Source organism: Hypomesus transpacificus, chromosome 23 (genome assembly GCF_021917145.1).
Source record: "Hypomesus transpacificus isolate Combined female chromosome 23, fHypTra1, whole genome shotgun sequence".
Taxonomy (NCBI): domain Eukaryota; kingdom Metazoa; phylum Chordata; class Actinopteri; order Osmeriformes; family Osmeridae; genus Hypomesus; species Hypomesus transpacificus.
The window spans coordinates 2,690,553-2,717,054 of record NC_061082.1 but is presented as its reverse complement, the minus strand read 5'-3'; the positions used below and the strand labels follow the sequence as shown (position 1 = coordinate 2,717,054).

General features: G+C 50.5%; 2 protein-coding genes across 3 annotated transcripts; one reads left to right on the top strand and one right to left on the bottom strand.

Moving 5' to 3' along the window:
* Window positions 1-553: 553 nt before the first annotated feature.
* Window positions 554-14,787, bottom strand: sestd1 (SEC14 and spectrin domains 1). 2 transcript variants are annotated; one of them, XM_047047424.1, is made up of 18 exons: window positions 14,497-14,787; window positions 13,448-13,525; window positions 12,464-12,572; window positions 12,145-12,235; window positions 11,545-11,658; window positions 9,072-9,185; window positions 8,858-8,952; window positions 8,675-8,730; window positions 7,322-7,551; window positions 4,790-4,912; window positions 4,235-4,429; window positions 3,955-4,069; window positions 3,663-3,825; window positions 3,458-3,539; window positions 3,216-3,338; window positions 2,850-3,041; window positions 2,549-2,685; window positions 554-2,433 (listed from the first exon to the last, which is right to left on the bottom strand). In XM_047047424.1, the coding sequence occupies exons 2-18, from the start codon at window positions 13,500-13,502 to the stop codon at window positions 2,217-2,219; spliced, it is 2,211 nt and encodes a 736-aa protein (XP_046903380.1). In that variant the 5' UTR covers window positions 13,503-13,525; window positions 14,497-14,787; the 3' UTR covers window positions 554-2,216. The 2 variants fall into 2 exon arrangements, with proteins under 2 accessions (XP_046903380.1, XP_046903381.1); XM_047047425.1 differs by having other exon boundaries at window positions 7,331-7,551.
* A 1,092-nt stretch (window positions 14,788-15,879) lies between these two features.
* On the top strand, window positions 15,880-26,335 carry cfap65 (cilia and flagella associated protein 65). The gene is made up of 34 exons (XM_047047288.1): window positions 15,880-15,954; window positions 16,142-16,323; window positions 16,683-16,785; window positions 16,955-17,121; window positions 17,281-17,480; window positions 17,669-17,793; window positions 17,898-18,120; window positions 18,198-18,466; window positions 18,632-18,829; window positions 18,912-19,153; window positions 19,252-19,408; window positions 19,558-19,695; window positions 19,811-20,050; window positions 20,147-20,371; window positions 20,454-20,600; window positions 20,673-20,829; window positions 21,014-21,148; window positions 21,270-21,483; window positions 21,826-21,954; window positions 22,040-22,216; window positions 22,300-22,366; window positions 22,459-22,569; window positions 22,673-22,864; window positions 23,085-23,243; window positions 23,419-23,553; window positions 23,826-23,942; window positions 24,263-24,406; window positions 24,495-24,545; window positions 24,681-24,907; window positions 25,166-25,291; window positions 25,471-25,609; window positions 25,697-25,782; window positions 25,894-26,028; window positions 26,161-26,335. The coding sequence occupies exons 1-34, from the start codon at window positions 15,880-15,882 to the stop codon at window positions 26,333-26,335; spliced, it is 5,367 nt and encodes a 1,788-aa protein (XP_046903244.1).
* Window positions 26,336-26,502: the final 167 nt, after the last annotated feature.

The following is a 26,502-nucleotide window of genomic DNA, read 5'->3' as shown; positions in this document are numbered from 1 at the left end:
TGATGATGGGTGTATACAGGGGCGCTGTATAGGGGGGAAATGATAGGACGATTCTAAGGGCCCTGACTGACAGGGGCCTCCAAAAATAGAAAAACTAATAGAAATGATCAAAACATATAAATGTGTATTTTCTTTTTCATGGGACTCAAAAATTCCTGGCGGCGCCCCTGGGTGTATAAACGATGTATATTAATGATACTTTGCACATTCAGTAATGATCTCCTTACCAAACACAATCCACTGGGAAGGAAGCCCTAGTATAGGTAGGCCTATAGCTTCGTGGAAGATCACCTGACTGCAGATTTACAGGTTGTAGGTTCAAATCCCATCCTAACACATCCCTTAAATGAAAGGTTTCTGAAAAAACAAGTACATTACTATAATTTTTGTCAGATACACATAACCTTGATTACATAGCGTGCGCCCGTTAAAGGACAATGGGAGGTTGGTGCCCCCTAGTGGTTGAATAATGCATCTGCGTATTGCAAACCATGCTGAAAACAAACAGTCTCCATTACTGCTCTGTTAAGCAATGACACACAACCACTTCAAAGACACCAAGACAATGTTTAAAAGTTTGCTTGTTTATTTCGTATGACACAGTTGTCAATGATGTTCTGTACACGATCAGATTAGCAAACCTAATATGGCAGAAGCATGATAAAACTCCACTGGTATGTAGAATACCAACATACAAAACAAAATAAATATAGAATTAATATTTCAATAGCATGCCTTGAGCCGCAAAAGCCATATGCATCTTAAACGCGGATACTAAGAATGACAATTATGAAATGAGTTTGTAATGAAAAACTGTGTACTTCCATTTCACATGTGAATATCTGGAACCAGGTCTAAATCCACTAGTGTCCTACTGGATTGAACCCAGTTCTGTCTGTACATTGGACCTGTAAAAGCAGTCTAGGAAGGTAGGAACAGTTGGTTGACTGGACACACATCTGGCACACACCCAGTCCCTCAAGAAACAGTCAGCTAGACAATCTGGGCCAAGCGCAAGAAAAAAATGGTCCATATCGGCACGTGTTTCTTTGTTAACCTTTTTTTAATCTTCTTTTCAGTCAACCTTTTTCCCCAGACACTTAGGATGTTGGAAATAAAAACAAAGCAACTCAGGATAAATATAAAATACAAAAAAAAAAGTCTTATAGTCAACCCAAGACTCTACAAGAGCATGTATATATACCAGAAGAAAGATGGCCGACGTCTGCAGTACATTCTGGAGGTTTAGTTAGTAGCACCATAGATGCTTGGTTCACCTGTCAAGACAGAGACGGGGTCAAACCTCTGAAGCAAAGCACTCCAATCCTCCTCCTGGAGAGCTTCCGTCTGATGGGGTTTTGCAGTGAAAACCTACAGGATGGTAACTCCCCAAAAAGACGGTTGTAAAGCTGCTCTGAAGTCTCTTCTTCATTCCTTGTTCTCTCTCCTACCCATCCTCAGTAGACTCAAGGGGACCATCTGAAAGAAGGTACTCTGGGTCATCTCATCCCACTTCCGTCTTGGGAGTGGGAAAGAGGAGAGGGTGGAAGGAAACAAGGAGAGGCTGAGATGGAACCAAGGTGAAGCCTTAAGGGAAGAGGTGCTGCCAGTCCAGCCTGACTTGCGAGCGAGGTTGGCTGGAGGTTCTATCTTTAACTGTAAGGTTATCTGGCTTGGCAAGGCAGAAGAACACTGAGGCGGAAAGAATGTAGCAGCAAACACACTGATAGGCACGCAGGAGCACGTAAGGGGAGGGGCAGTTGAATGTGTGTGTGGCAGGATCTGAGTCATCAGGGGTTTTCCCAGCATGACCAAAAGCAATTAAATGTATGATTACTAACTGTCCTGGGATGATTATAGAGGTGCTCTACTCGCTGTCTTAGGAAGGATGTTATAGGTGCTCTATTAGCTGTCCTGGGGAGAGGGTGTGGGTGCTCTATCAGCTATCCAGCAGAGGATGTTATAGGTGCTCTATTAGCTGTCCTGGGGAGAGGGTGTGGGTGCTCTACTAGCTATCAAGCACAGGATCTTATAGGTGCTCTAGTAGCTGTCCTGGGAAGGATGTTATAGCTGCTCTACTAGCTGTCCTGGAGGGATTTTATAGGTGCTCTTCCAGTTGCCTTGTAGATGTTATACCGTTGTTGCTCCACTTTCTGTTCCGGGAGAATGTTGTAGGTGATCTTCTAGTTGTCCTGGAGGATCATATAACTGCTCCATTAGCTGTCCTGGGGAAGTATTTCCAGGTCCTCTTCCTGCAACGGCTCACTCTCCTGCAGCTCCTCCTCCTCCTCATGGTCTAGCTCCTCCCCCTCATGGTCTAGCTCCTCCCCATGCTGCAGCTGCAGCCTCCTCTCCTCCACCAGCTTCATCTTGTCACGGATGGTGTCTGCGGATGAGGCCATGTCTCCAGGACTGCCAAAGAACTGCTCACTCCTACAGCACAAAAGGGACAACACTACGTGACCAGCACCTCATCAACTTAGTCTGAGTGACAGTATTACTGGGCGTGCATGGATGTGTATGTGCGTGTGTATGTGTCCAGTCATACCCATCTGGGAAGATGACCGGTACAGTCAGTCTGTCCAGTAGACCTTTCCCCACGGTCTCCACCTCCTCATAGACCTCCAGCTCTACCTCCACCTGGGGCTCTGTCTCCACCTGCTCCTCGCTGTCCTCCCTCAGGACCTGTTACACACACACACACACACACACACACACACACACACACACACACACACACACACGGATTACCAACCCACGATCACAACACGCTGCAACAGGACAATAACACGCCTTTACTAGACGTGCCCCGTTTTTTTTTGCCGCGCGTGCGTTTGGGCGGTGCGTGCCTTTTCTGTGGCGGTGTAGAAGGAGGCAGCCATCTCCAGGCGGAGGAGCCTCTCCTCGGAGGTGACGGTGAACTGCTTCCACACCCGGTTGAGGCGTGGCAGCGTGTCTCCGGAGGAGCGCGTGGTGCAGCGCAGGGACTGGCACAGCACCACCGTGGCCTGGAGGAGCTGCCGGCCGTAGTCGTACGTACTCTGGACACAAGTGCGCGGGCGTCCACACACAAACGCACGCACGCACACACACACACACACGAAACAGACACACAAACAGAGGGAGAAACGTCAAAGATTGTTGAGAGAGAGAGAGAGAGAGAGATGGAAAACCGGGTATCGAGGTCAACCCCTGACTTCTGACCCCTGACCTACCTGAGCCACGTCCACAAACTTCTTGTGTTTCTCCAGCAGGACCCTGGTGTCCTGGGCATCCTCGCCCAGCCTGATGTGGGTCTTCAGGAGGGCGTCCAGTAGCTCCCCGAGCCACTCCACCGCCTGGAGGATGAGGGGACGGGCTTCACGCAACGACCGAGACCAAACGGAACTCAACAGCGTAGGGAGACAGAGGAAGAGCGAGGGGGGGGATGGGGGAGACGAAGCGTTCCCCTACTGACCTGAGCGGCGTCCTCCTCACACTTGAACAGCTGGACCATCTGAAGCATCTTCAGTCTCCTGACATCTACCATGTCCTCACACCTGAGGAGCAAGAGTCACCCGGGTCAAACTGACACAGAGGCCGTTTGTGACACCTTCAGTCTGTAACACATTCATCCATCCATCCCTTCCTGGAGGAACTGGCTACGATCTCCTGGCTCCCACCTTTGCTTGCGGAGCTGCATGTCCTCCATGACACTCTGGATGTGGTCGACGTTCTCCTTGTTCTCCACAGGGACGTCCTCCTTGCCGTACGACCAGGAGGTCTGGGTAGACATCTGGTCCATCAGCGCCTGGCCCTTCTCTCTCAGCACCTGCAGGGCACCCTCTGGGGGAAGGGGAGGATGGACAGTCCTCAGCATGGAGCAGTGAGCGTACGGGGATGTGGGTGTGACTGGGATGATGTCACGGCCGTGTGTGTCTTTGTGTGTGTGTGTGCGTGTGCAGCACAGCTCACCGACGCTCTTCAGCTTCTCCTCCAGGTGTTTGAGCGTCTGCTGGATGGCCGCTCCGTCTGCCGGCGCCACGTCCGCACAGAGCATGCCCAGCAGGCCGTCCAGCTGCTGGGACAGCTAACAGGGGGAGGACAGGAGAAAGGAAACCTCAGTACACCGACAACAACAACCGAAAACTCCTAAATAACAGAAACCCCTATTCAGGAATCCAATCCCAAACGCTCCGTTGACACGCAACAGGCGAGACAACAGACGGACGGTAACACATGGAGGTGGCCGTACGTCCTGCGCGGTGCCGTGGAAGTCGTGGGCCGACTGCAGGACGTTCTGCCGGGCCTCCAGCTGGCTGGCCTGCCTGTAGCACACGTCGCTGAGCTGCTGCTGCAGGCCCTTCAGCTCTGCCAGGTCCTCCTCGTCGCCCGCGCTCAGCAGGGCGGCGATCTGCTGGTTCAGCTCCACGTACACGGCGAACCACTCCTGCCACACACGGGGGGGAGGGGGGGGGGGTGAGAGGGCCCGTTAACCGCCCAGCAATTCTCAGATCTGCACCAGAAGGTGCATACTTGTTGGGGTCCTCCACTGTTATCAGACTCACATTCGCTGACCTCATTACCAAGCTCTGCAGAGCTCTGTACTCTACAGCAGACACGACAGACAGCAGTAGAAAGACGAGGGAAACGTGTGTGTATATTGCTGTGTGTGTGTATATGTGTGTCTATATTGCTGTGTGTGTGTGTGTGTGTGTGTCTATATTACTGTGTGTGTATGTGTCTATATTACTGTGTGTGTATGTGTGTCTATATTGCTGTGTGTGTGTGTGTGGGCGCCCGTCCTCACGCTGTGCTGGCTCTCTATCTCCTCGTGTTTCTGCTGGAGAGCCTGGGAGGCCCTGATGGAGTCTCCTATGGCCCAGTGAGTCCTCAGCTGCTCCAGGCCTGGGCCCTCCAGCCAGTTCACCACCTGCACAGGGAAACACACGCACACACACACACGCAGACACACACGCATGCACGCACAGACGCAAATGTGTACACACATTCACAGACACACACACAATGAATACAGTGGCCCACTAACACCAATCAGAGACCTGGTGGGGAGATGGGAGGATGGTGGTACTGTCATTAGAACACATTCTTGGAATGTGGAGCAAGTCCCCTTTGTACTTTGTGTTTGGTCAACATTGTTATACATGCAGCAGTTGACTGCTACATCTCAATGCGTGTGTGTGTATGTATGTATGTGTGTGTGTGTGTGAGAAAGTGACCCACTGTCAGGTCCTCAAGCTGACAGACCCTCTGACATGATAAGAGCTCTAACCAGCCAGCGACATGAGAAGGCTGACTGGGTCACCCACCCCGTCCAGACCAGAGCTGAGCCTGCCTGGCTACCCCACCGGCTGGAGCAGCACCCACACCAGCACAGAGGGTAACAGCACCCACACCAGCACAGAGGGGAACAGCACCCACACCAGCACAGAGGGGAACAGCACCCACACCAGCACAGAGGGGAACAGCATCCACACCAGCACAGAGGGGAACAGCACCCACACCAGCACAGAGGGGAACAGCACCCACACCAGCACAGAGGGGAACAGCACCCACACCAGCACAGAGGGGAACAGCATCCACACCAGCACAGAGGGGAACAGCACCCACACCAGCACAGAGGGGAGCAGCATCCACACCAGCACAGAGGGGAGCAGCATCCACACCAGCACAGAGGGGAACAGCACCCACACCAGCACAGAGGGGAACAGCATCCACACCAGCACAGAGGGGAACAGCACCCACACCAGCACAGAGGGGAGCAGCATCCACACCAGCACAGAGGGGAGCAGCATCCACACCAGCACAGAGGGGAACAGCACCCACACCAGCACAGAGGGGAGCAGCACCCACACCAGCACAGAGGGGAACAGCACCCACACCAGCACAGAGGGGAACAGCATCCACACCAGCACAGAGGGGAACAGCACCCACACCAGCACAGAGGGGAGCAGCATCCACACCAGCACAGAGGGGAGCAGCATCCACACCAGCACAGAGGGGAACAGCATCCACACCAGCACAGAGGGGAACAGCACCCACACCAGCACAGAGGGGAGCAGCACCCACACCAGCACAGAGGGGAACAGCATCCACACCAGCACAGAGGGGAACAGCACCCACACCAGCACAGAGGGGAACAGCACCCACACCAGCACAGAGGGGAACAGCACCCACACCAGCACAGAGGGGAACAGCACCCACACCAGCACAGAGGGGAGCAGCATCCACACCAGCACAGAGGGGAACAGCATCCACACCAGCACAGAGGGGAACAGCACCCACACCAGCACAGAGGGGAACAGCATCCACACCAGCACAGAGGGGAACAGCACCCACACCAGCACAGAGGGGAACAGCACCCACACCAGCACAGAGGGGAGCAGCATCCACACCAGCACAGAGCGGAACAGCACCCACACCAGCACAGAGGGTAACAGCATCCACACCAGCACAGAGGGGAGCAGCATCCACACCAGCACAGAGGGGAACAGCACCCCTGGACTGGGCTAAGAGGACTGACAAGGTGAGGAAAAGCCTCCGTGTTGATCAACAGAGATGCTTCCTCAGCATCGTCCTTCAGCTGGCCCTCCCCCACCCCCATCCCCCCAACACATACAGTACAACCCCCATTGCTTGCAGCTATGCTAACAATCACCCCTATCCTCACAGCGAGCCCGTCCCCCGTCCCCCCCTCCCATAGATGAGAACTAGGCCAACCACACACACCCCGCCAAGACAACTTAATCCTTCAGGCTGCCGTTCAACATCTCCGTTGTCATGGCAACTTGCTCCTTAGCACCCCCCCCCCCCCTTCATCTCAATAATCATGAGAGCTCTATCTCTATCTGTCCTAATCTGGCCTCCTCAACTCTGTCAGATCACCATCTCAGTCTCCATCTCCCTCCATCTACGCAGCCGGCAGCAGTCTCCCATCTTCAGTGTGAAAGAGAAAGTTCTGTGCCCTCTGCAGTGTGTGTTCTGTTTTCAATGTGTTTGTGGCTGTGTTTGGACATGCATGGCCTTGGCGTTTGCATGTGCGACAACAGAACTGTACATCAGAGTGTTCTATTTGTGTGGGTTAGTGGTGACGTGTGTGTGTGTGTGTATAAACATGACCTTGGTATGTGTGCCTGTGTGTGTGTATGGAACAGTACCTACTTTATTTACTGAAGTGTGTATGCATAACTTCATGACCATGGTGTGTGTGTGTATGGTACTATATATATTGAATTTGGTCATTTACTATGCATGTGTGTGCGTGTGTAGGGTACTGTACATATTGAAAGTGTTAATATACTGTGTGTGTGTGTGTGTATACCTGCATGACCTTGGTCTGGATCTCCTCTAGCTGGTTGCGTTTGCTGCGCTGGCGGCAGACCTCCTGGTAGCGGGTGTACTGCTCCCTCAGGGAGTCCAGCAGCTTCATGACCTGGGGCTGGGCCAGCAGCTCCTCGTCCATGGGAGACCAGGCCGGGCCTCCTCCTCCTCCTCCACCGCCCTCCGACCCGTTGAAGCGGCGCTGCTGCAGCTCCGACAGCAGCTCATGACCTGGGAGGAGGAAATGATCATGATGAGGAAATGATTCAGTATGGTCCTTTGATAAAGGACAGAGACCAGAGTGGAAGTGTGCGATTCTTTGTGCGTGGCAGAAAAGGTTCCTCATAGTATGAAATGAATCCCAAACACAATCCTGAGTTATCGGAGTCGGGCTGCGGTTTTAACTTTATCCTCCTAGTACCTGCTACATCTCTTCAGGCTCTTTACACAACAAAACAGGGTTTTACAAAACCTTCATGTTTGCTTCCTGAGAGCAAACAACAAACACCATTCCTCTCCCTCCCTCCCCCTCTCACTCTGTCTGTTTTTTTAAGAGTGAAAGACACAAACACTAACATAGCTAGAAAACAAAGCCTTGTGAGTATTCATTATGCAAGGCGCAGAGTCCACGAGAGGAGAGGGTGAAAGGAAAGGAGGGAGAGGAGAAGAGAGCAAGGCAGAGAGAGAGAGAGAGAGAGAGAGAGAGAGACTCCTACAGTGGGTTAGTTTTTATCAGATACTGAGAGAGAGCCAGCAGCCTCTGACACAAAGGTCCTTTTATTGCCCCTGCTGCTCTGGCCTGTCTAACCAGAGACTGGCTAAATATTTTCCCTGTCGTAAAACAGCTGTAGTGACACTCTCCTTTAATCTTGACTAATGCGTAAGTATGTAAATAAGACTTTATTTATATAGCACATTTCAAACAAGAATTGTAGCTCAAGGTGCTTTACATAAAATCAATAAAAACAGTAATACAAGTGACAAAAGTAATAATTATAATAGCAAATCTATAAGAACAATAATATAACTAATAAAAGTAGTAAAACCCTTTTGAGATAAAATTACTTAAAATGCTTCGGTAAAAAGGTAGGTTTTAAGCTTGACTAGGCTGAAGTAAACAACAATGTTGTCCAACCAATCCACCTATAGTTAACCCGCTTGTATTTTAACTGCTAACCCGCCAGTAAGGATATTGCTAGCCTGTAAAGCCGCACAGACAGGGCCTTACTGTAGGCACTGCTAATCGCAGTGTTTGATATTGTACCACTGTGCATCTTGGGTAAAACAATCAAACTGCACAGAACTGTGTAGAAAAAAGCATCTGGATTTGGAAGGAGCATAAAGGATATATTACCAGTCTGCAGAACTGTTTCAGGATCCAATGATGGTAGGAAGTTACAATCTGGAGGTCTGTGAGAATAAGAGTTCAGTAAATCACATTTAAAGCACGTTAACGCCCAACATCTTGATACACCAAACTTTTATTATGATAAAACATGTACGGATGATGTAGAGAAGGTTCAAACGTATGTCTCACCTGTCTTTGTCAACCTGGCAGGCTTTCTCACTCTCGTTGATCACAGAAAGTTCATCCAGAAGTGAGGTGGACTCCTTGGTAAACTTCTCAAACACCTGAGACAGAAACACATGCTAGTGAGTCATTGAGAAAGTTATGCGAGGGAGATCGAGGTCAGCCTGTCATGTACGTTCATTATTAATGTCCTGATCAGGGGGGGGGGGGGGAATCTCACCAGCCTCTTGTTGACCCAGTCCACATGGTCGTACACCAGACTGCCTCCAAACTCATCAGTCAGCTGACACGGCTCAATGTAGCGTGTTAGCTTATTGGCCGACACCAGGATCACCTGGAACACAGAGGGGGAAGGGTTAAAAGGGGTTATCCTGAGTGGCTAGTCCCCTCTGCAAGCTGTTCATTTTTCAGCCTCATCCTTCCTTCCTGAGGCCTTGCACAGCCTAGTTGGAGTTCTGTTCATTCTGCACCATTGGGTATGGAGCCAACAGCTGCACACACACACACACCCTAGAACAGCTGCCACTTTGGTTCTAGGGTCGTGCACGCACACACACACCACATTCCGCAAACATCCTAAGAGACAGACAGGGGAGGGACCAGGGACGAGGAGGAAAAGAGTGTCAGCTGAAAGAGAGACATCCCCTCTCATCAATGCCAGGTCATTTCCCTAAAGCTGTGAAGATTTCTGCCTTCCTGGTGTTCAAATATAGTTGTGTAATATGTGTCTGTATATGTGTGTGTGTGATCATTTGCTGGCCATCCGTAAAACATTCTGGGCCCAGATTAAAGAGAGAGCTGTAGTGAGATTGCCAGCATAAAGCCATCAAATGAGAGATTAAACCAAAACGAGTGAATCTTTTCTGTCCCCAAATCCAACCGTCAGCAGAGTGACTTAATCGGGAAATCTTGTCTTTAATCAATGTCAAGCTCACATAATGACATACTCTTATAGCTCAGCATAAAACACACTGATCCTGAACACACCCGACTCTCTGCAACACATCACTGGCTGACAGCAGAGCTGTTGAACGCCTGCCAAATGTTGCCTGAGCGCTGCAAGGTTAGCTGTAGGACGCTAGCAAGCCTCAAACTAAACCAGCAGCCTCGCTGGAGAGTATGGGCGGCAGGGTCACAGGAGGAGGCCAAGAAAAGCAGGTACTCAAAGAGTATCAAAACACAGCCCTTCAGTCGATATGCAAACTGCAAGAAGCTACTCTCGACTATCGAGCTGCGGCCCCAGTGTCAGAACCACAGAGCCATTGTTGACCATACCAGCGGTGATTCGGCTCTCTCTCTACTAGAAGAGTTTCTTTGTCCTCTACGAGATCAGGCCATCACTGGGAGTGTGTGTGTGTGTGTGTGCGCGCGTGTGTGTCATCCGACTGGAGACAGAGGTGACTGGCAGCCAGGCAGACAGAGAGGCTATACCTATCTGGCAGGCGTTCATGTCCATATGGTGCAGCAGTCATGCCCGGCCAGCCTGGAGGGTGAGCTGGTGCTGGTGCAGCCGAGCTCAGCCATCAGTACAGAGATACTGAAGATGCCTTTGGAAGGGTGCTGTCTGGTGACTAGCAGCTCCTCACAGGCATGAAACTAGGTCAAACACAATGAGCCAGTATCTCTCCTAATCTCGTTCATCGCCAGTCGATATTTAGCTTCTCTCCTCTGCTCTCATCCCGTGTCCTACTCCCCTCCTCTCCTCTGTTGTCGTTTCCTACGCCTCTGCCCAGATTACTCCTCTCGTCTCTGCCTTCTACTCTCCTACACCTTTGCTCTCTCCTACTCTGCTCTCCTCTACCTGGCTCTCTCTCCTCTCTCCTCTCCTACTCCATTGGTCTGCTCTCCTCTGCCTTCTCCAACTCGCGCTCCTCATCCTTCCTTCTCCAACTCATTATGTTCCTCCTCCTCTTCTTCAGTGGAGCCATCTGTTTCAGTGCTGGAGATCAGGGGAGGCTGGAGGGGACTCTTGGCCCAAATCAACACTCATACTGTTGAACTGCAACTAGTATAGACCTCTCCTGAACTACATAGGACTCCCCCAAGCATGCGTAAACACACGCCGTTGTGGATGACGTTGTTGAAAGAGACTGTCCTTACAGTGACATGAACTGCTGACTGCTGTTGCCAAGCAACATGACCATATTAGTCCATGCCGAAAGAGAACATGTTGCAGACACAAGGTCAGAAACAGACTCTGCACTTTTCATTCCAATCCTCATCGTCTGTCCTGCTTATATCTCTCTGTCCCCTTCACCTATCTCATCCTTCTCTCACTATCTCTGCTCCTCTTCTTTTTCCTCTCTCCACTCCCTCTTTCATTTGAAGAGAAGCCTGAAAGAAACTTGAGAAAATCCTCCAGCAAGACCCCACAGGCCATATGGAGCAGCACCTATGAATATTTAATAACGACTCTAAATCTATCCCAAAGACAATACCATCCATCAGCCCCTCGTGATGCAGCCTAAACCACCACACCACAAGGACTAGGGGTATACTAATACCACGCTGGCCTGGGGCCAACTTCAGGGTATGCCTTGGTTGCAGGTGACAGACAGCTTCATTAACTTTCAGATCTATACGGGCAGCTCCTCTAGGCTATACACACTGGCAGGCAATGGCTGATGAATAGGCTGCTGATGGTGCTAAGACCTTTGACATTGAGACACAAACACACACACACAGGTACTCACCTCGAAGCCCAGTCTGTCCTTCTCCTTCCAGAAACAGAAGTGGGTGACCTTCTTGTCCCAGAATTCATCCGGCTTCACCACACATACCAGCGACACCTCTGCTGGGATCACGTTCTACAACAAGGCAACATGGAGCTGTTGTTTAAAAGGGACCACTGTGCTTTCAAACTTCCACACGACTTACAAGGACAGGAATGACCCATCTCCCTTGTCAAACACACCCCTCTAATGATCGCTCTGAATAGTCATGCATGATGATTAATTAGTGAGGGGTGGAACAGATGTTTGAACACCAGTAGCCCCAGGGGACCAATCCACCTGCAGTACATTAACAGCTCTCTGCCAATCAGAACGCGAGGGCAGACCACACGGCACATAGGTGGTTTTGTGGCTGCGTCTCTCTCAGTCTATCGACTGTCTGGCTATGGCCACTGCACAGAATAACAGGTCGTACGACATCTCACGGGCCCCCATCAACATGACACAGCATCGTGTCTGATAAGGCTCATCTACCTGCGGAGGAACCACCCGGTAGAAGAAGACAAACACGCTTCGGGGAAAAGCGTAGCAGATTGGTAGTGTTAGTGATTCTGGTCATACCTGCAGCATGAGCACAACTGTCTTGACAATATTCCACTGTGACTTGCGCCCATCCACAATGACAGTGAAGCCTCTGGCCTTGCATTTGTCACTAAAGAGACAGAGAGGAGGGGGGACGAGATGGACACAGGCGGGCACAGGAGATGATTAGTCTGAGAAGCTGGCAAAGTAACTGCTTCTAATGTATCTTGCAACGGTTAAGGTGGGTGTTGGAAGTCATTGACGGAGGCCGACCGCAGGATGATAATGGTAATAGTCTACTTTGAAGGTCTGTGGGCGTATTGTGTGAGTGAGTGAGTGAGTTTGTGTGTGTGTTAACCTGGGGATGCTGAGGAGGTAGTCCAGTGTAGAGCTGAGCTCCTCCATGCTGGTCTGCTCTGTACATAGTGGGATGGTGAGAATCAGACCACTCCTTCTGTCCTTGCCCCCTGCACACAAGCACACAAGCAAAATAACCTTCAACAAACAGGAAGACACGCACGCCATAATTAAACAGTTGTGTTCAGTGTCAAGAAGTTGTGTTGAGTAAATGTGCTGAGAAAAGGTCAGCAGAGAATATCGAAAAGCGTGTGAGTGTGGGGCTGACTGGAGAGGAAAATACCAGTCAGCTTGGCCTGGCAGGGAGAGAGAGTCATCAGAAACTTGGCATGCTAGGCTCTTCAAAATCACAGAAAACTCTAGTTGCTGAGGTCTATGGATAGTCAAACTCAATAGTGCCAGGATGGCTAGCATTTATGATGACTCTAATTCTTGTATATCTTTCATTGGCAGCTGACTACGCATGAGAGTGCCATCTTTATATGATTTGGACTGGCAGGCTAAAAGCTTCAGCCACGGCTCAGCTTTAACCCCAGCCCCAGCTCCACAGCCCCAGGCCCCCTATCCCCACCCAGCCAAGCTTCCCCTAGTTAACAGACAGAGAAACTAGGGCCAGATCTAGTAAACAACAGTAATGATGGCCTCTCTCAGTTGCTCTCGCTCTCTTAGTTTCTCTCTCTCTACCCTCTTGTAAAACACACCCACAAAAACAGCTCTGAGGAGGAGCACTAAAGGGGAATGCGGGTAAAGAAGAAAATGTCTACTTCAAAACCAAGTATTGGAGTAACTTTATTGAAGGGTTATCTTTACTGCGAGTTCAGAGTACACTAAAAGAGGGTCTGAGGTCTTCCCCTCTCATAGTGGGCTATACTCTTGTGTGGCTAATCTGTAGCCTACAACTCTGCTTTTGGATTGAAGCAGCAGTCATTAGTAACCAGTTAATACTCATGTGACACTGTAAAGCCCTTGCAGTATTAGGTCTTACCTGACAGAAAGGCCAGTCTCTTCTTCAGAATGGGCAGGATGTTTGTGGCCTCCATGGTGGCTCCTTCCACCCTGCAAACTGAAACAATCATTACATTATAAGGCCTCAAATTAAGCCAAACAGTATCTTCAACACACAATACACAAATGGTCATTGTCAATTAAACACCATGGTGTTTTACCTTTTTGTAGATGCAAAAGATCTGCACACTTAACCAATCGACTGCCTAGAATGGGTTTGCACAGTGATGAGTGTAGCCTGTGTTTTGCTAAACTGAAACTTGGGGATCCTCATAACCCACTGAATATCCATTCTGGTTGAAGGCTAAGGTGTTCCTTGGGGCTAAATATGGTGTAACTTGCCAGGAGTGGGAGGAACCATTTCAAAACCATTAGCTGATTGCATTGCTGCAGCCATAAATCCCAAATCCCTAATCTAATGTCCATAATGTCCACTCCCGTGATTCCTGGGGTCTAATACAATCTGATACACATTTTCATTGACATGTTGTCCCGGAATCACACGGTTTTGTAAGAAGGCATTCTGGACAACACACAATTACACACATTTTGGCTCCCCCTATGTCCTTCATCAAGAGCCAAACTGGACCACTCTACTAAGTGGATCCGTCCGAATCATCCGATCGGGTATGACACGAGACAAAAGCCTACAGAGGAGCACCCAAATCGGGCCCGGAAAAAGCAGCGTGCCGATGTCTTTTAAATGACCCGTATTGAATAACCTCATATGTTATACTTCATATCCCATCACAAATATGAACAGTGAATCCTAAAGTCACACATTATTAACGTCCCCCATGTAAATGGAGAGATACGGTGTGGCAGAGTAGCCTACCATGAGGTTTTCTGTAAAACTGGTAACAGCCAGTAGGGAGGGAGGGGGAGACTCGCTACACTGTTGCAGCAAGCAGACACAATGACCTATATTTGTGTTATTGAATGACATCTCTCCGTTTTTTCATTAGGATAGTATACTCGAGTAAATACTATATATGAAAGCCAGCGAAAATGCAGCATTTAAAACCCTACCTCAGACAGAAGAGAACAATTTCTGTGTCATTATCCGATCGGGAAAGATGTAGAACTGGAGTTGAAACGCAGCTGTCCTCGCGGCAATCCCGATTGTTTATCAGTCTGACCGAGTTTCACCGATTTCCTGTAGAAAGCAGTCCATCACATCTGTACCATCAGCTATGCGAAACGGGAAATCACGTATCTATTATCATAGCAAGTTTCCAAAGGAGCACGTCGCTTTTGAATCAACCAGCTTGCTTCAGTAGTAGGCTACTTAGTCGTATCAAAATGGTTTGATTCTGGGGGCTGGACCACAGTAAGAGAGGCCACTCCCGGTTGCCAGGTTGGGTGGCTGCAGTAGCCTATGGTTTCTCGAATGCCAGGCATTCAAATTAATAAAAGCCTATTATACAGTGATGTAGCCTAAGCTTTAATGGGATGCCTGTGTGTTTCGGAGATACAGTAATGGTTTGAATTTATGCGACTAATGTTGTGACATTAAAAGGGAATACGCAATCTTTATTGAGTGATTAATAGTACACATAAATGCTGCATTTGTGTCATGCAGTCATAGCGCATATTATAGAAAAGTGTTAGGTAGGCTTTTTAGTACGATGTGTGTAAAGTTCAACTTTACAATGCTTCTTAGTGGCTGCGATCAAAGTTCTAAGACAGACCAAATTAATCACATATACTTAATATTATTATTATTACTAGTAGTATTACAACCAGTTTCATTGTATTATTTTTTGTGCTCTTTTATCAGCAATAATAAGTCAAATAGTAGGCTAGTTGTAGCATTCTTCATTCGTTTGGCGTCGTTGCTATGGAGACAGAAACAATTCTATCCTGCTATGAAAACTGGAGCATGGATGACTAGCGTAGCTATCTCGTTGGTTAGCTAGATACATCAAAACCACTGAATGGATTCGACTTTCATGAATGTTAAAGCGTGTGTTATTGTAGCGTTTTTCAATTGAATGAGGTAAGTATGTGGTTTGTAAGATTATATAAGGATGTGTCAAACCTCTAGATAGATAGAGCTAACTAGAGGTACTTAGATTAGGTAAACTAGTACTGGTACTGTACAAGTTTATCCCACTGCGAGCTATTGTAGAGCTATACTACTATAGAGTACATTTACTGTAGCCTGAGCTACCATAGTACAGTAGCCTGGCATCCTTCTCGTTTCTAGGTAGCTACTTCTAACAACTTAGATTCTACAGTACCTGGATAAATACTTCAACGAGAGTAACGTGCCATGTTAAATGTTAGGCTTTATCCAGTCTTTTCCATTCTCACCAGACATTGTTTTGGGTTCTTCTCTCGTCTGACTCTTTCCTGTCCCCTGTCGACTACATTTCTGTCTGGCTCCATTCCACTGTGTCCCTACTAGACATGATAGCTAATGTTCCAGGGAACACCCTGGATTCGGGTACTCACTGGACAACCACTTGTGGTAAAAATGCTCAGGTAATGTGTCAATGATACAGTTGTAAAGTTGATTAAATCTGCAGTTTTCTTGGTGCATGTTGCATTATTTGTTATGATATCTAGATACAGTATAATACCTCGTTAATTGGTACATAGTGAGGATAACACAGTTTACCAGGGTTAAAATAGGGCCATAAATTGCTGTGCATCTGTGTCTGTTCCAAAGGTGGGTCCAGTGCTCCAGCGGCCAGGACAGCTCCAGAGGAAAGCACCCTCCCAGAGAAGCTGTTTCCTGGGGGTGGAGACTTTGGAAGAGCTCACATGGGAGAACTGGGATCTGGGTGGGGAGTTCACCAAAACCCTTTTCCTGAAGAACGTCCACAGCAAATTGCAGAAACTACGCTTTAGGTGAGTCTAGTGGTGGAAGGCAACAATTATGAGGCAGAGTGCACAGTTCTAATAAACAAACCCTTTATAATGTTAATGTCAGTACATTTACATTTATTCATTTAGCAGACGCTCTTATCCAGAGTGACTTACAGTAAGTACAGGGACAATCCCCTGAGGCAAGTAGGGTGAAGTGCCTTGCCCAAGGACACAACGTCATTTGGCACGGCCGGGAATCAAACCGGCAACCTTCTGATTAATAGCCCGATTCCCTAACCGCTCAGCCATCTGACCCCCCCAGTAGCAACATGACGTGGATGAATTACCAATTGACTACCATTGAAACACAAAGCTTAAATGAATGTACTTGTTTTCCTCAGGCCTCCGGTGTCCAAGTTCTTCACCACCCTGTTCCCTCAGCTAATTGTCCTCAGTCCAGGAATGTCCTACTCCCTGCCTGTCACATTCCACCCGCTCGACAGGGTATGCATCTTCTCCCCCTAGGCAGAGTGGGGGAATGCATGGGGAGCACGTTGTGTCACTAAGATCCCCATAGTGAAATCTACCATCCACAATGAAACCCATGGAACTATTTATCAACTAAATCATTCATTTCTGCTCATTCTTGATATTGTCCTCTCATTGGTGGCAGTGTGAGTACCAGGACAGTATTGAGTTCCAGAGTAAGAATGGGTTATTCCAGGTGTGTCTGCGTGCCACCATCCCTCGCCACACCCTGGAGATACCTGAGTCTGTCCTGCTGCCTCCCTGTGCTGTGCACCACTCCTCTCAGTCAACCTTCCTGTTCCGCAATGCCAGGTAACAAACAACCCCACTAGTGACTGCTTGGGCTGTCTAAGATAGGAGACGAATCATGTCAAAAATATGGGTTCTTGTGTATGAGTACATTTTATGTGTACCTTACTGTGCCCCTCTCTACCATGGTCCCTGGTTTGTGTGTGTGTGTGTCCCTGTCAGTAAGCTGCAGACAGGATTCCAGTGGGAGGTGACCACTCCATTCCAGCTGTCCCCAGACAGAGGAGTACTGGGGCCTGGACAGGAGTGCCGTGTTACTGTGGTCTTCCGACCACTGGAGGCGCTGGTATACCAGAGAGAGGCCAGTTGTGCGTTCGGGGATGACGGGGAGACCACCTGCACTGTGCTCCTACAGGGCATGTGTGAGTGGCAGCTTTGTGGTGTCCTTCTGTCCGTTACTCATTGTATAAGGAACAGGAACGTGAACAAATATATACTCATGCTACATGCCACACATGCTCTGACATCCTCTGCCTATCTCGTGGACAGCGGAGATCTACATGGACTGGTGAACATCTGTTAAAGTGTTTTGTGCTTGTTTTTTCTTCAGCTAAATACCCATTCCTGGAGATCAGTGCCCCTGGACAGGAGGAGGGCTGTAAAGTGCTGGACTTTGGCAGTGTGGCCGTCAAAGCCTCTGTGGAGAAGCACTTTGAGATCCTCAACAAGTCTTCTGTGAGCCAACACACTCTCTTGCCTGTGATATATATATATATATATTTCTTGACCTATTTCTCACTTTGATCATTCTGTCTGTGTCTGTCTTCCTCCCCTCCCAGATGAGGGCATCCTTCAGTCTGTCCAGGTTCAAGCAGCCTCCTCTGTCTCAGTCAGAGTTCCAGTGTTTGGTAGAGAAGGGCGAGGTGGCTGGGCAGTCAGCCGTCAGAGTACCTGTGTCCTTCAGCCCCGTGGCTGTTGACAGCAGCAGTGTGAACTACCTCTCCCTCACCTGCCCAGGGGCTCTCAACAAGACCCTCCTCAAACTCACTGGCAGCTGCATAGGTAGGCACCGTATATCACTCCAGCACAGGATAGCCACCCCCTCCCCTGATTCACCTTGTCTTCTTGCTCCCCTGTAGGCCCACAGGTGTCTCTGTCCTCATCTGTACTGGACTTTGGCTGCGTGGGGGAAGGGGAGGAGTCTCTGCGGTCAGTGGACCTGGTGAACACCTCCTCCGTTGAAGCACACTATCAGTTCGACCTGGACGGGGAGGGCCACAGCGTTTTCTCTCTCCAGCCAGCAGGGGGAGCCCTGCCCCCCTACAAGCGTGTGATCGTGAAGCTGCTGTACCGCCCGAGCCACCCCATCGCCCACCACAGGAGGGTGGCCTGCCTGCTGCTGCACAGGGTCAGCGTTCACCCTCTCGCCCTCGACCTCTCTCTGTGGAGCTCATATGGGTCACCCTCACCACATTCTGCTTCAGCCATGATAAGAACTGTTCTGATCTCGTCTGTGCTAGTTCTGAGGATGGCCATTGATGCTGTCATCCTGTGGATCTCTCTCTTGGGACAGGAGCCTCTGTTTCTGGACCTGATTGGCACCTGCCACTCTGAGCAGCTCAAGCCTGCCATCTTCAAACCCAAACACCTGGTTGTGTACCAGCATCACCTGGCTCGTGGGCTCACCCAGTACCCCCCAGACATGCTCAGTGCCATGCTGGCAGAGGGCAAGCTCCAAGTGGACCAACAAGGGGCGCTTGTCCTACCTGAGGTACATGTGTGGGGAGGGGTTCATTCTACCCAATGCCCAACCCTAAAGTCATATGCCAGGAATAACTTAGCCTCCTCTGCAGGACCTAGCCATGGAGCCTGCTGGTCCGGAGACAGCCAGTGTGGCAGTGCCAGCCAGGGCTTTGACAGAGAAAAGTCCCATGGAGGAGTACTACCAAAGCTGCTCAGGGGGTAAACGTCATGAAGGAGGACGTGGGGAGGGGCCCGGAAGCCACGTGACCTTAGAGCCTCCTAAACTGATGTTCCACCCAGGCTCCACCTCCCTGCCCGTCGCCATCACCAACCACACAAAGGGAAAGCTCAGGTACTACACCCTGCCAGGGTGCCCCACGGGCAAGGCCCAGTCACAACCACACCAAGGGCAAAAAAGGAATAAAGTTGTGTTCTGTTCTGTTTTTCCAGCGTGTTGTGGACCCCTGCTGCAGACTCACCCTTCTCTGTTACACCGTCATCATGTGACCTGGGAGCCCTGAAGTCGACGTCTTTCAGGGTCACCTACACACCCAAGCAACACAACACCTTCCATGGTGGCCAGCTGGAGTGCTTTTCTCTGTACAAGGTAAGATTTGTAGAGTCATTCCAACGGGCCTGTTTCTAATGGTCAGACAATGGTAAGTTCAAAGCCTTGAGATTAGTCCAAGACCACAAAACCGATCCGGATTGAACCATCACTGTGTTGGTTAAAGGCTGAGTCTACTTTCTTGCCAGGTGTTGAGTGACCATCGCCATGTGGAGGACAGCACTATCTGCCCCTCCTGGTGTCTGACTGTCAGGGTCATAGGTCACTCCTTCCAGCCTGGCAGAGAGCACTTTGTTCCCCGGCTCTCCCTGCAGCCCCCCCAAGTGGTCAGGAAAAGCATAACACACACGTCCAAAACCCACAATCACTTTCCACAACTGCCTGGGTACATATTGCAGTGTGTTTCTCTGTGTGTGTTGCTACCCATCCCTCCCATTCAAGGTGTTCCCCGGCCTGAGCATGGAGTTCTACCGCACTGTCCTGCTCCAGAACACCGGTGCCCTTCCCCTGATCTACACCCTGGACCAGGAGCAGAGCCCGTCTGTGTGTGTGTTTCCCTCCTGCGGACTGGTCCACCCTGGACAGCACCACATCCTCGCACTCAGGGCCACCCCCTCTGAGGACAACCCCCCAGAGCTGCCCCTAACCCTGCAGCTGAATGCAGACCCCAAACACACTCAGGTACACACACATCCACACACACACACACACACATATGTAACATATGCATATATGTAAAGTGTGTGCATGTGTTTGTGTGTGTGTGTGTGTGTGTAGGAGCTGAGTGTTGTGAGCCTGGTGGAGAAGCCGCGTGTGTGTTTGGAGGGAGACGGGAGTCTGTTCTTCAAGCCCACCGCCGTGGACTCCTGTTCCCAGCGCCTCTACCGGATCAGGAACTTCAGCAGGCTGCCTCTGCAGTTCAAGTGGATGATCTCCGGATCGGACCAGCAGGTCATCTCTGTCAAACCAGACTCAGGGGTCCTGCAGCCCAACGAGAGCTCGGTGAGACACGGAGACAGGTAGTGGTTGATCTGCTAACTGTTTGGACGAGTTCACTGTAGGTGAACTAGCCTGGCTCTTGTAGGTGCAGATGTGGTCCTTCACTCCCATGGAGGAGATGGGGTACAGCCTGAAGCCCAGCCTCACCTTCTGGCCAGCCCAGATGCCTGATTGCAGGAAGTGCCGCCTCCCTCTTAAGATCATAGGGACGGCCTCCGAGGGCTCGATTCAGGTGAGGCTCTTACATGGCTTTGGTGCGTGGGGTGCGTGTGTGTGTTCTCATTTGTATTTTTCTTCTGCCCAGGTTGAAAATCGAGTGCTGGAACTGGGGGAGGTGTTGGTGGGGGGCTACAGGTCCTTTGAGATTCCCCTGGTCAATAACGGGACCTGTGCTGTCAGCTTCTCTCTGAGTGTAAAACAGAACCAGCTGGACCCTGGTCCAGCCCACAACACTTCTTCTGAACACAACGGTACCACCACAGCTAGAAGGCTGCATGTTTCACATCAGCTGTTACTTCACTGTCAGTAAACTAGATGTCAGACCTAATGTCAAAACACTCCAATACTACAGCATATCTACATACCAGATAGATGGGTTTTATTGACAGGTCCTCAGTTTTTTTCCCTGACCTTTGGTGTATAATTTTCCAGCCCTGGAGCTGGACTCAGAGAAGGGAACCATAGCAGCCCGGTCCAGACTGCTGGTGCGGGCCACAGTGAGACCTGCCAGGCGGGCCCAGTACTCCTGGACTATTAGCTACCAGATCCTCAACTCCAAAGGTGAAGCTTGACCTCATCACCTGTGTCTCTCTGTATGTGTTACATTCTCCCCTCGGTCCAAACCATCTCTATCCCCCTCTCTCCCCTTCTCTCCCCCCTCACCCCCCTCACCATCACCCAGGGCGTGTGCTAGCAGAGCCCCAGGCGGTGTGTGAGGTTCGAGGGGAGGCCGTATTCCCCGTCCTGGAGGTGAGTGACATGCGCAGCAGCGGCAGTGCGGAGCGGCTCAGCAAGCTGCAGCTGTGGAGCCTCTTCTCCCTGGACGCCCTCAACGCCCACCTGAGCCGAGACCCCGCGCCCTCCGAGCTCACCTACCGCCTGCCCACCAGACACAGGTCAGCACTCAGGACCAGCGACCCTCCACCCATGTAACTGTATGGGGGTCAGATGGCTGAGCGGTTAGGGAATCGGGCTGGTAATCAGAGGGTTGCCGGTTTGATTTCCGGCCATGCCTAATGACGTTGTGTCCTTGGGCAAGGCACTTCACCCTACTTGCCTCGGAGGAATGTCCCTGTACTTTATGTAAGTCGCTTTGGATAAGAGCGTCTGCTAAATGACTAAATGTGAAATGTAACTACACGCGTCGGGCGGGATCGCCATCAGGTTTCTTAAAGAAAAACAGGGGCTTCAATAAATGTGTTTGACGAATGTTTGACAAAGTTGTTCTAAACCTGCAGTCTGCGACGCTGTCCGTCCGTCTTCACGACGGCCATGTTGGATTTGAACTTTGGCGCAGCACCGCTGGGCTCTGACCCCTCCTGCATGCTGCTCATGTTTGAAAACACAGGCAGCATCCCTGTGGACTGGTGAGACCCACCGCCTAACTCATACACCTGGAAACCCCACCTGGATGGAATGTTATTAAGACGCTCTCTTCTTCTCCCCCCGCAGGTCGTTCCTGTTCCCAGAGGACCAGCAGATAGAGCTGGAGTACTGGGCTGACACTGTGGAGTTCAGCCCTTCAGAGCTCCACCAAATGAAGGTCCAGGACAACAGGCTGTTCAGTGTCAGCCCTCGCACTGGCAGACTGCTGCCTGGCCAGCAGAAGGCAGTGCAGTTCAGCTACCGGTCAGTTTGGGGGTTTAAGGGAGTGACCGTTTGATGCCAACGTGCAGAAGTTGTTGTGGAAGTCCTGTTCTATCTGTTCTCAGGCATGACTTCGCTGGGACCGACCGCCTTCCTGTCCTCTTCAAGCTGTCCCACGGCAGGGAGATCCTGGTGAGCCCTCAGCCCACGGGAGGAACAACCGTCGATCATGACAAGTGGACACGACTTACAGCTGTTGTTTTCTTTGTGTGCGTCGGCTGTAGTTGAACTTCTTGGGAGTGACGGTGGAGAGAGACAGACACTATCTCCACTTCACCTCCAGCAAACACGTCTTCTCCCCTGTGGCCATCGGAAGCTTTAGCCCCCCCATACAGGTCAGACACCCAAGGATGGATGGATGGGCCTACCCATGTATTTGGACCCAGGCCTCTGGGGATGTCCATCCTCTCACCCTGGTCCCTGTGTCTTTCCCCCCAGGTGTATGAGCTGTATAACGGAGGGGCCGTCTCCGCCAGGTACCAGCTGGATACAAAGCCCCTGGAGAAGCTGACTGCTGAGAACTTTGACCACCTGGTCCTGCAGTGTCTCAACCCCCAGGGAGAGGTGCTTCCTGGGGGGTCCGCCCAGATAGAGTGGGTCTTCTCCCCTCTGGAGGCCAAGGCATACAGCGTGAGTTCGAAGCTCCCCTCCAGCCCACATCCATCCAGCCACTCCCACCCTCCTCTACCTTGCTGGTCGAGTTGAAGCAGAAGTGATTCGGTGTCTAGATGTAATATATAGTCTGTGTACAGTATCAGTAATGTGACATAGAGAATCAAGTGTGGACAGTCCATACACGTGCAGTTCACCCAGCTTAACCAGGCAGCGTCTTCTCTTGGTGTGTTTTCAGGTGGATATCCCTATCCATGTCCTGAATGGAGACTCTGTGCTGATGACTTTTGAAGGTTGTGGGGTTGATAAACAACTCCTGGGAGACTCGGTTCCTCTACAACTCCACGAAACTTACCCGTCAGTGCCAAGTACTCAGAGAGTGCCCTTACCTGGCCAGGTGGGCGACATATAGCCTTCTGGGAAATGTAGTGTTTGGATTTTGATGTGGTAACATGGATCTGTTTTTTCATCACGATTCACCAAGTGGTTGGTGTGTGTGTGTGTGTGTGTGTATGGGTACACGTGCACATGAGAGTGTGTGTTGATGTGTGCGTGTGTGTGTCTGCACACAGGTGGTGTTCCTGTCGGAGGAGCGGGTGTCTCTTGGGGACGTCCCGGTGTGTACCAGATCCACCCGGATCCTCTTCCTCACCAACGTCTCCCGCGTTGATACGGTCTATTACAGCTGGAACCTGGCCGACCAGCAGGTACAGCTGTCTGGGCTTTGTCTGTCTCTTACCTGGGAGTCAGATGGCTGAGCGGTTAGGGAATCGGGCTATTAATCTGAAGGTTGCCGATTCCCGGACGTGAAAAATGACGTTGTGTCCTTGGGCAAGGCACTTCACCCTACTTGCCTCGGGGGAATGTCCCTGTACTTACTGTAAGTCGCTCTGGATAAGAGCGTCTGCTAAATGACAAAATGAAAATGTTTGGTGAGGTGTGTTTCTCCAGGTGACTGACTGTGTGGACGTGTGTGCAGGCGGTGCAGATCCAGCCAGACTGTGGCACTCTGGCTCCAGAGGAGAGCGTGCTGTGCATCCTTACACTGCAAACCTCCTGCAGCCCCAAATTCTACCAGATAGACCTCAACTGTGAGGTCAGCACACACACACACACAACGTTTGTGTGGGTATCCTTGTGGGGACTGAAAATTCTGTTTTATTCAAAATCCTGTTTTCCCTAACTTTAACCTAAAAACCTATCCTGAACCCTAAATCTTACCTTAGCTCTTAACCCTAAAACTATCCCTAACCCCTGCCCCACTCCCACAAATTACAACCCTAACCTAAACCCCTTGAAAACCCTAGATATACATTTAGTCATTTAGCAGACGCTCTTATAGCACTTGAACCTATGAGGACCAAGCAAATGTCCTCCACAAGTTCAAACTAAACTTGTCGTCCTCATCATCACCAGGTGACTCTGGAGGAAGAAGTGCTCCGGTACCAGCATGCTTTGCAGCAGTGGGAGGAGGAGAAAGAGAGGCAGAAGAATGAGTTTACCCTCACAGAGAAGGATCTGCAGGATCAAGGCCAGAGACACACACACAGCAACCTTCAGGTCAGACACTTATTCACAATTCTATATTGATTATTTCATGAATCCTTATTTCTTCTACTACTAACACCAATGATTTGTCTTGGCGCAGGAAGGTGAACAAGCTCCACTGAGATCTGGCCCGGCAGTCAGGAAATACAAGGTAAGGTCAAACATGTAGATATTGTTGCATTCAGTTTCACATAAAGTCATCCTAATCTCCCAATAATCACCAACGCTGAACATTAGCACGCTCAAGTTCTCCTTCCTCTGTCTTCCTCTCCATCTCCCCCTCCAGACCCTGCCCCCTATCCGTGCCAGCACCAGCAGTTACCTCGTAGGAGTGCCCTGTGCCAGGCCCACCCGGGCGGAGAGGCGGGCCCAGAGAGAGGCTGCCAGCGCGTGGAGGCGGCCGGAGCCTCCCCAGGCGGCCCTGATTCATCTGGGGGTGACGGCCCGCTCTCACTCCCTGCTGGAGTTCCAGACCTTCTTCCCCTCACTGCTCCACACTCATCATGTGTACAGGTACAGTGGAACATGCCATCAACTCTGTTTAAGTTCCTCAGCTTAGAGAATACAATCATAGTTAAACATTCAGTAAAAGTCTTAACCACCTTTATACTAATTAGACATGAGTGGAAAAAGATGTTGGAAAACCCTAAAATACTTGATGGGTGCGCTTGATTTGGTTCACCAGAAGCAATTGAACAGACTGTCTCATGCTCCTAGTCAAGTGTAACCCTGGATACAGTTGGGTGAACTTTGACATTGGGTCCCCTCCAGGTCGTTCCAGCCCAGCGCCCATCTCTCAGTGCCAAGTCCCAGTAGCGTCCCCTCTGCAGACCTGCCCCCACTCATCCATGGTCCAGAGAGAGAGGTCCTCACCTTTATCCTCCCCGCCATTCTGAGGTAATTAGACCCGCACCTTCACCCTAACTAAACCCATCACCTAGCTCACCGCTTCTTTTAGGGGACGTTTCTTGACTTCTAGGGATGCAATGCATGGCACATCTGTTTTTCTGGGTACCTAACCTGTACTGGCTAACCCTCCCCCACCTCGTCTTCCATCTCTCTCTCCATCTCTCCAGGAGTTTACAAGACGACCCCTCCTTCCACCAGTCTCTGGTCAACACCGTGTCTGAACCTGTCCCCTACTTTATCCAGATCAAAAATAGCTCCAACCCCACAGCCTCTCCCTCCACGACCTCCACCCTGGATCCCACTGCTGCTGGGGGCACTGCCCCCCCAAACCCTCCCTCCAGCCCCCCCTCCAGCCCTCCCTCCAGCCCTGCCTCCAGCCCTCTTCCTCCTCAGCGGTTGCAAGGGGGGGCAGAGCAGCTCCAGGAGCTTCCAGATCCCCCTCCACACCACCAGCTGGATGTCCAAAAGGCCCTACGCAGGTTAGCTGGGACTCAAACCTTCCTGGTTTTACTGGTGTTACATGTTTCCAGAAAGATGATAGCATGTCGGTCAAGCTTTTGTTCATTGTGCTCCATCTCCCTGCCGTCCAGGTTTCCCAAGTTCAGTGACCTTGTGGAGGAGGTTCTGTTGAACACCATCCAGAACCTGATGACTGAGGCCTTCCGGGGTGAGCTGGTGCTCACGGCATGCCCTCGCATCATTGCCCTGCCACCGGTCTCTGCCAGGTCAGCTCTCAACACCAGTAATGACTTAGGCGTCCCGGATCTTAAAACATGTCAACTTGGTAGCAGATGGCTTATGGCTGAATGCTAGTCGTTAGCTTTCTTCACATATGGATTGTTGTTGTTGTTTTCTAGGAAGAACGGCAGTGGATTCAGGAGGGTTTTTTCCCAAGGTGTGGCTGATGCTGAGCAGAACAGGGAACCCAAAAACCCCCAGGCCTTCAGTCCTGTGCCCCACCTGCCCCCCTCCTTGAGCCTGCTGAACAACCTATTACCCCCCCCCACCCCGCAGTCCCCCCACACGGACTGATCTGCTACATCACTGAAACAGACTGCATCACCAGTCCGGATTACCTTTTCACATGAATCATTTGATATGTAGTCAAATAGACATGTTTTCTAAGAATTCAGTCAATTCATCCTTTCTCTTTAAACTGACAGATTCACTTCAAAGCATAGCCTACATGTATCTCTGTA

What these genes read in the sequence shown, in the direction of transcription:
- sestd1 (XM_047047424.1), bottom strand. Translation starts at nt 13,502, where the DNA reads ATGGAGGCCACAAACATCCTGCCCATTCTGAAGAAGAGACTGGCCTTT. An exon ending in GAGACTGGCCTTTCTGTCAG is followed by an intron (nt 12,573 to 13,447) that starts GTAAGACCTAAT and finishes GCTTGTGTGCAG; the next exon opens with GGGGCAAGGACAGAAGGAGT. An exon ending in ATGCAGCTCCGCAAGCAAAG is followed by an intron (nt 3,540 to 3,662) that starts GTGGGAGCCAGG and finishes CTTGCTCCTCAG; the next exon opens with GTGTGAGGACATGGTAGATG.
- cfap65 (XM_047047288.1), top strand. Translation starts at nt 15,880, where the DNA reads ATGATAGCTAATGTTCCAGGGAACACCCTGGATTCGGGTACTCACTGG. An exon ending in AGTGCTTTTCTCTGTACAAG is followed by an intron (nt 19,409 to 19,557) that starts GTAAGATTTGTA and finishes CTTTCTTGCCAG; the next exon opens with GTGTTGAGTGACCATCGCCA. An exon ending in GGAACCTGGCCGACCAGCAG is followed by an intron (nt 23,554 to 23,825) that starts GTACAGCTGTCT and finishes ACGTGTGTGCAG; the next exon opens with GCGGTGCAGATCCAGCCAGA.